We start from the raw sequence: 9,428 nt of genomic DNA, 5'->3' as shown, positions 1-9,428 counted from the left end.
AAACGGCCAATGAAACCGTCACACTTTGGTATTTTTTACTGCCAACCTTGCTTTCCAGGCGCTCGAGTTCTGGTGGCCAACCGAAGGTGCACATTTTCAGCTGACCTCTTTAGCAAGAAAACACGATCATTTTGTTTGTTTACAAACTGATGGACAACAAATCTTTTCTCATCGAAGAAAACCAAATTCGGCAGTTCACCACTTTCGGCCAAGCGAAGCAACTCTTTTGCACTTTTGAGTCTATTTTCTTTCTGTTGCGATGTACGTTCTTGCACTTTTTGGAATTTCAATGGCTTTACCCCGAGCTCATTTTTAAATAGTTGCCGAATGGAATATTGCGATATGTTCAGCTCACGAGTCATTTTTCGGCCACTGCGACGCGGGTTTCGATCAAAGAAGCGACTTTACTTGTCAACTTCCTTGACGTCGGGCTACGCTACCAGTATCACGGTACCAAGCGATGGTACGAGACACAAAAGATTTATTCACATTTAAATGTTGCAGTGCTCTAACGATAGCCACTTGTGGTTTTCCAGCCAAATATATAGAGAAATCACACCATCACTCTGGAATACCATCACGAATAACTTTTTTTCTGGAAAATTCTCACCAAAATGCTTTTCTACTCTAGTAAACAATATAATGAGCTGTCACTGGAATAATTTTAGTAGCTGTCGATGGCTTAGTGGCCTAGAAATGACAGCACTCTGAAGTTGGTTGCAGTTTTGTTCATCTAACCCTGTAGTGTTGTCATAGTAGTTCCAGCATGACTGTAACCCTACTTTTACATTTTTATACCCTATAGAGGGTATATTAATTTTGTCATTCCGTTTGTAACTCCTCGAAATACTCATGTCAGACCCAAAAAAGTATATATATTCTTGATCAGCGTAAAATTCTAAGTCGATTTAGCGATGTCCGTCTGTCTGTCCGTCTGTCTGTCTGTCCGTCTATCTGTTGTAATAACGCTATCTTTCGAATGAATTGAGATAGATGGCTAAAATTTTGTACACATGTTTATTTTTCCAGTAGGCAGGTTAAGTTCGTAAATGGGTCATGTAGGTCCACGTCTTCGAGTAGCCCCCATATAAGGGTACCTCCCTATATTCAGTATTTTGATGATTTTAGCGACATTATTTAACGGTATTTTTTCAAATTTGATATTTGAAGTTCGAAATGAATACTACACCTTAAGACAGAAAATTGTTTGTGCAGGTCCACGTCTTCCTATAGCCCCCATATAAGGGTACCTCCCAATATTCGGCATTTTGATGATTTTAGCGTCATTATTTACCAGAGTTGTTTCAAATTATGTATTTGGAGTTCGTTATGAGAACTACAATCTATGTAGGTCCAGGTCCAGGTATAGGCCCCATATATCAGTACCTCCCTATATTCGGTATTTTGACGATTTTGTGTACAATATCCATCGAAATTGTTTGAGATGTGGTATTTGAAGTTCGTAATGGATGCTACGGCCTGTGACATGCAGGTCCAGGTCTTCGCACAGCTCCGATATAACGGTACCTCCCTATATGCGATATTTTGATGATTTTAGCTAAATTATTCAACGTTTATTTCAAGTTTCGACTTTGAATATGGTAATGGCTTATGACAAACAATGCCTATGTAGGTCCACGTCGTATAGACCCCAATAGACGGCTATATTTGGTATTTTTAAAATTTTAACAGAATTTTTTAAGAATTTTATTTTTTGGAAAATTTTTCAATTCGTTCCAAAAGGTGGGGTGTATTCAAAGTTCGGCCCGGTCGAATTTACAGCTTTTTTACTTGTTTAAGCTGATTTTGCACAAATTACAGTTTACATACAACATAGATCTCTATGTAATTTGGTTTTATAGCTATAATGCCCTTTCATGCTGTTTATATGTAAATCATTAAAAAATATGTACCCAAAAACCGAGGTAATAGGCTTCAAATATCAAAGTGAAATTATTTTTCATTCATTTATATTGATTGCTTCCGTTTTCACTGAATTACACATATATATATTTCCTAAACAAAGGCATTTGGACCTATGTGCCTATGTATGTATGCATTTATGTGTTTTGATAAACTTCTCCAAGCTATAACTTATTGCTCAATTTTTCAATTATGAGAGAAAAAGTTATCGTTGTTTTTTAAATTCAAATTACGTATGTATGCATGTTCCCTAAAATACATACATTTCATTTCAATTCCATTGAATAATTCAAATTACAGTTGTAAAAGAAAAAAGAAAGAAAAAAAAAAAACAAATTTTCTCGCGCCAGTTTAGTGCGTATGATCATTAATTGTTAACCAAAATCTTAATACAAACACCAATACATTGAACCAATTTAATAGGGCTCCTCATACCAATACCTATGTATGTAATCACACAAACACATACATATATAAATAACTCAACACCACACCATTGAACGCCATTACCATGATGGGAACATGGAGTATGAGTGAGGTAGGGGCGGAGCTGTTTAAGGTAGATTAATAACAAAACCAAAAAACAGACAGACACACACACACACACTGAATCACTCACTTGTATCAGAAATACCCAAGTGAACTCCAATACAGAGAGGTACCCTAAAGATTATTGATCAAGTAAAAGAACGCAATCAGCATCCCAGTGATGTGATGATCATCATTAACTTCTGACGAACATTTTGTGGCCTGTGAACGAGTGTCTCTATATATGCGTACGTATGGAATGGCAATAACGGCTTGTATGTCCGTCTGTCTGTCGGTCGGTCGGTATGATCAAGAAGCCATTCATACATGAAACAAGAAATATTTGGTCAAATACAAAATACATAAAACCGGAAATTTTTCATTTCATTTTGTAAGCAGATTCTGTTTAACCCTTTTGAAACCACTGAACAAAATTGGGGATATTAGTCATCAATGGGTGGAAAATATGATTAAATTGAAAATGCCAATTTTTAAGTAGTACCTGTATTTCATTTCTTTAAATAAAAACTTAGAAATGATGTCTAGTTCGTTCGAGTCGAATTTTCCACCATGGAAGAACTTAAACAATGTCTAAAGTCTGAAAAATGATGGCTGAACCTTAAAAAATGTAGTAATTAAATAAACAAGTAAGCAAAGGCTATAGTCGTGCGGGGCCGACCATGTGATACCCTACAACACTACAATATATTTGAAGCCCCCTTATGTCCAAATCCATTTTGGAAGATTTCGCTTTTGAAATTATGTCACGGAGCACTGTCCACATATTACCCTTAGCATTTTGACCAGGAATATTTGCCCAATATTTACGCACATCATCGTGCTGTTAGTTGTGGTCCATTTTATAGCTAAATATAATCCAGTGGTCATCCAAAATGCTAGACTTCTTCCCTGTCCTTAACTCTCTTCTCAGGCGTGTTTATTGGCTTCAATTGTGTAATCAGGATTTTTTTTTAATTTTTGGTTCATTGAACCCCTGAATATTTTGCGATCATCTCCAAAAGTAAGAGTCCTCTCTGTATTCCAAATTTACACTCATCTATATGATTTGCTTGTCTACGATATTTGGCTATATTTGTCAACGAAATCAGCATAAAAAAGCCAGAAACTCGCATTTTGTGTATTTCGGATATCGCCTGTAAGTATTGTTGGTATTTTTTCACACAAAAATAGTGGTTCATTCCACCCGCCGTCCTAAACTCTGATTTCATGCGAGATTTCGTGTCCATTTGTATACTTTATAACGGATGCAAAATCAGGAACATTTTTAGTTGTTGGTCCATTTCAACCCCTAAATATATTGCGGGTATCTTTGAAAAAACTAGGCCTAGCCCTTCTGAGCCTTACCCTACCCTTGTGAAAATTTTCGTGATAATCGGAAGATAATTGCAATCTGTATATAATAGCCCCAACCTGTGTTGTAAGGTGAAAAAATATAACAAAATGTACACCTCAATATTATAAGTCAAATCGAAAAAAATCGCATGCGATAAAAAATATGAAAAAATAAAAAATGTCACAAAATACTACAAAACCTATATTAACATCATTATTGACATCTTTTATGCGATTTTTTTAGATTTTATACTTCTATGCCAAGAGGGCATTCTGAATTGACAAAATTTGTCAAAATCGGTTCAGCCATTCTTGAGATATATGCATTATAGCTAACATCCCCTTCCTTTGTATATACACATTGTATATATTTCGCTATATACAACCGATATATTTACTATCGGCATCTACGTAACGGTCAGAATTCACCTGTTCGTCTATTTGTGATTTCGCCCGTATTAAAAATATTTGCGGTTTAATGGAAATTTTGACTTTTATTTAACATAAATGTTGTGGCCTATTTCACCCACTAAATATTACCCGATGACCATCAAAATTAGAAGGCTTCTGCCCAGCCCTAAGCTCTAGCCCCATGCTAACTTCTGGTTTGATTGGTCTATAATTGCGACCTGTAGAGCAATTGCAAAATCAGGAAATTTTTCAGTTTTTGTCCATTTCAATACCTAAATATTATGCGATCATCTCCAAAAGCAATAGGGTTCTATTCTGACCCTAGCCCACCTCCATTTTCAATTTCGTGAGGATCGGACTATAATTGCGACCTGTAGAGTGATTACAAATTAACATGGACAGACGGACATACATTGCTAGATCAACTCAGTTCGGCGAGATAGGAAGATCCATATATACTTTCCTATGTGGGAAATCAATATTTCTAGGTGTTACATAAATTTTGGCCCAATCAAACTTATAATAACCCCAACACATGGTGTTGTAGGGTATAAAAATATAATGATTTAATAATCACCAAAAAAATCTATGAGATATATGCCTATATCTGAACCGATTTAAACCAGAACATGAAGCTTTTAGGCTGAATTCCGTCGGATGTGTCAGAATTCAGTCTATTTGGGCCACAAAAAAAACTGAAATCGGATAAAGATATGGGGGCTATATCCAAATCGAAACCGATCTTGCCGAAATTTTATACTTTCTTAGCTGTATCTTATATCTGGTAACAAAGATTACTGTTCTAGTGTGCATATTTCACATGTGAGGGACTTAAACCCCCAAATCGGGAGCTATAGCTATATCTGAACCGATTTTCACCAAAGTACATTTTTCTTAAGTCGGAAATGCCAAAATTCAGTCCATTTGGGCTGATATAGCACATTAACCCGAAATCAGTTGAAGATATATATGAGAGCCATATCCGAATCTGATCCGATCTCTATAAAATATCATTCTTGTGGAGTGCATATTACACGTGTGAGGGGCTTAAAACCTCGAATCGAATGGAACATATATATTGGAGCTATAGCTATATCTGAACAGATTTTCTCCAAATTTAATGTACTTGCTTCTAGACTGAATTCGGTCGAATGTGTCAAAATTTAGGTTATTTGGACTGATATTGGTCATTTGGTGTACAATTAATTAAGATATATATTGGACCTATATCCAAATTGGATTGGTTTTCACCAATTTCAATAGGGTTCGTCCTTGAGCCAAATAAATATTCAGGCATGTCACAGAAGTTTTACGAAATCGATTTATTTCACCTTATCCAAATCGTTACGATTTGCTTTTGCTTCTTCAGCACTCGAACGTTTTGACTAATCCGGAAAAAAATCATTTCACATTTTTGAAATAAAAATATGGTAACTCCATGAAAAAAAAAATCGTAAACAAATTATTGACAATTAAAAAAGGAGTTTGAATTGTTTTTTATAATATAAACACCAAAAGTAAAAATGCCAGGGGCTTCAATACTTGCTGTAAATGATGATGTAATGAATAAATCAGCGGTCTACTGAAAAAATTCGTCGCCGGACATTGAGGAACGCATCAGATCCTTTATCTCACTCAAATGCAGAGTAAGGATCCACCATTTTTAGTCCATTGTGTAAAATAATGTAAAGTTAAGAACGAGTCGTATTTGCTATTTCCTGTTCTACAGCTTATTTAAGAGTTTCAAGTTCAACTATTTTGACTTTCATTTCGTTCCGTTCACGCATTCTCTTTTGCATTTCAATATTATGTAACTGCTCTTCCACATACTTTTTTCCAGGATGTTACAAAGTCTGTCCAACTTTTCAGTTTGTTTTTTCATTTCCTTACTGTTACCTTCTAGAATTTTACAAATTTTTTCCAAGTTTTGTAAATGAGAATTTTCCTCAACTAAAAGCGCATTTAGATCTTGCTTTGAGGGAGTTCTTGCCCGGGGTCTTTTTACTGCAGGCGTGGGTTTTGCTTTTGTTAGGCTGCCCGACACTTGTCTTATTGGTGTAGATGGCGGAGAACACGATAAGCTTTTATTTCTAAGTCGTTTTTGAATAGGTGTTCGCGAACGGTTTTCTTCCAATGTTGGTGTTCTTGGATCAATTGCCAATGTAGAAACATTTTTAAAAGCAGCTGGAATGCATGATCTTGGTCTATCTTTTTTATTTAAAATCGAAGTGGTCTGCTTTGAAGTTGAGGGTGAAAAATTAAGCTCTTCGTTTTCAGATTCACTTAAAACTAATTGACTTGATTTTCGAGTTCTTGGAATATGTGTAGATGATGACGAATCAAAGTTTTCTTTTTCAGAACAGCTGAGGTCTAATTCGCTTACAAAATCCGCAAAGCTTACTGCACCACCAACTCCATCGACACTTTTATACAATCCGCAAATTCTGATTAAACTGTTCTCGTGTTCACTGAAAACATATTGATTGATATCACCACCACCAGTTCCTCGCAAGTCCTTTTTATTATTTTTCATCATGGATTAGAAAAATTTTTTGTAAAATAAATTCCAAAAACATGTTCATTCTAAGAGAATTTGGTTAATACAATCAGGCATGTCACAGAAGTTTTACGAAATCGATTTATTTCACCTTTTCCAAATCGTTACGATTTGCTTTTGCTTCTTCAGCACTCGTACGATTTGACTAATCCGGAAAAAAAATCATTTCACATTTTTGAAATAAAAATATGGTAACTCCATGAAAAAAAAAGTCGTAAACAAATTATTGACAATTAAAAAAGGAGTTTAAATTGTTTTTTTATAATATAAACACCAAAAGTAAAAATGCCAGGGGCTTCAATGCTTGCGAGAAGACGAGATACCTGTTACAAATGAGGAAAATTCTGAAAACGACCAAAATATTGTGGACATCTACCCTGAAATAAATATGTACAACGTAGCCAAACGTATTAGAAATAATATTGCTAGTCAAATGAACTAATGCATTTTTTATTTCAATTCATTTAAATAATAAAAAAAAACATTTTATAAAACAAAAAACAGATTGTTTTTAGTCCATTGTGTAAAATAATGTAAAGTTAAGAACGAGTCGTATTTGCTTTTTCCTGTTCTATAGCATATTTAAGAGTTTCAAGTTCAACTATTTTGAGTTTCATTTCGTTCCGTTCACGCATTCTCTTTTGCATTTCAATATTATGTAACTGCTCTTCCACATACTTTTTTTCCAGGATGTTACAAAGTCTGTCCAACTTTTCAGTTTGTTTTTTCATTTCCTTACTGTTATCTTCTAGAATTTTACAAATTTTTTCCAAGTTTTGTAAATGAGAATTTTCCTCAACTAAAAGCGCATTTAGATCTTGCTTTGAGGGAGTTCTTGCCCGGGGTCTTTTTACTGCAGGCGTGGGTTTTGCTTTTGTTAGGCTGCCCGACACTTGTCTTATTGGTGTAGATGGCGGAGAACACGATAAGCTTTTATTTCTAAGTCGTTTTTGAATAGGTGTTCGCGAACGGTTTTCTTCCAATGTTGGTGTTCTTGGATCAATTGCCAATGTAGAAACATTTTTAAAAGCAGCTGGAATGCATGATCTTGGTCTATCTTTTTTATTTAAAATCGAAGTGGTCTGTTTTGAAGTTGAGGGTGAAAAATTAAGCTCTTCGTTTTCAGATTCACTTAAAACTAATTGACTTGATTTTCGAGTTCTTGGAATATGTGTAGATGATGACGAATCAAAGTTTTCTTTTTCAGAACAACTGAGGTCTAATTCACTTACAAAATCCGCAAAGCTTACTGCACCACCAACTCCATCGACACTTTTATACAATCCGCAAATTCTGATTAAACTGTTCTCGTGTTCATTGAAAACATATTGATTGATATCACCACCACCAGTTCCTCGCAAGTCCTTTTTATTATGGCACATCTTCGCCTTAACATTTCCTTTCCAATCTGACCAAACTTTCTTCCATTCTTTACAGGTTTTACTTGGTGGACCTGAACTATTCAGCAAAGCTGTCAATTCTGTCCATAGGGAATCAACAACAACCTTATCACCTTTTACATAGCCCCTGGCAATATCGTGATGTTTATCCATAAAATTGATAAAAATTTTGTCCTGTTTAACGTTTCGGTGTTTGCCCCTAAAGTATAAAATAAATTAAATAAACAGTTTTTGACGAAAATTTAGAAATATGTATGTAAATACTTACATTTTTGCCCGATTGACTGAAGCGCTCTGTCTCAAACCAAACAATTAATTGTTTTTTTGTTTTTCCCCTTTCTTGCTTTTTGGTCTGTCAGTTGTACATTTCTACACCTTCTTCTTCAACACATATGGCAATAATTCAACAATACAAGTCTGCCGTTCATTTCTGCATATTTTTTTGCGTTTTCATCATGGATTAGAAAAATAATAGATTTTTTGTAAAATAAATTCCAAAAACATGTTCATTCTAAGAGAATTTGGTTAATACAATATTTTCTGTTAAATGTATGTGTCTTCTGTTTATTTTTTACGTTAAAATCACTAAACATTTCAATTTCACCCTGCTTTTTGAAAGTGATATCAAAACGCAAAATTTTTGCGTTTTCCGTTTTTTAGAGAAGCTAAAACCGTTTTCGTTTTCACTCTTGAACGATTTTACATTCTGTGACATGCCTGAATATTTTCTGTTAAATGTATGTGTCTTCTGTTTATTTTTTACGTTAAAATCACTAAACATTTCAATTTCACCCCGCTTTTTGAAAGTGATATCAAAACGCAAAATTTTTGCGTTTTCCGTTTTTTAGAGAAGCTAAAACCGTTTTCGTTTTCACTCTTGAACGATTTTACATTCTGTGACATGCCTGATTGTTTGGAAAATTTTAATTTTATTTCAATGCGACTTGAATTTTGTTTACAAAAATACATGGACGGTCGGTCGGTCGGACGGACAGACGGACTGATATGCATAAATCGACTCAGCAAGTGATTCTATGAAGATCCTCAGAAGTATGGGCCCATCTCGCTCCCTTCTCCATGTTACAAACAAATGCACAAAGATATACTACCTATACCATCATGTGGTGTAGGGTATAATTACCACTACGTGGTGTAGGCCATAATTTGTGCCAAAGCTGACCAATTCGAACAAATCTAAACTGATATTTCCGACATTTTTGCTTTCATTCAGAAAAATTAAAAAAATTAAAAACTAT

General features: G+C 34.7%; 1 protein-coding gene across 1 annotated transcript; it reads right to left on the bottom strand.

Annotated features, from left to right (window-relative positions):
- Positions 1-6,823: 6,823 nt before the first annotated feature.
- On the bottom strand, positions 6,824-8,901 carry LOC131801221 (uncharacterized). The gene is made up of 2 exons (XM_059119530.1): positions 8,441-8,901; positions 6,824-8,371 (listed from the first exon to the last, which is right to left on the bottom strand). Coding segments are annotated over exons 1-2 (1,062 nt in total). The 5' UTR covers positions 8,443-8,901; the 3' UTR covers positions 6,824-7,311.
- Positions 8,902-9,428: the final 527 nt, after the last annotated feature.

The sequence above is a fragment of the Musca domestica genome, unplaced genomic scaffold (genome assembly GCF_030504385.1).
Source record: "Musca domestica strain aabys unplaced genomic scaffold, Musca_domestica.polishedcontigs.V.1.1 1, whole genome shotgun sequence".
Classification (NCBI taxonomy): domain Eukaryota; kingdom Metazoa; phylum Arthropoda; class Insecta; order Diptera; family Muscidae; genus Musca; species Musca domestica.
This window is presented reverse-complemented; position numbering and strand designations above follow the sequence as displayed.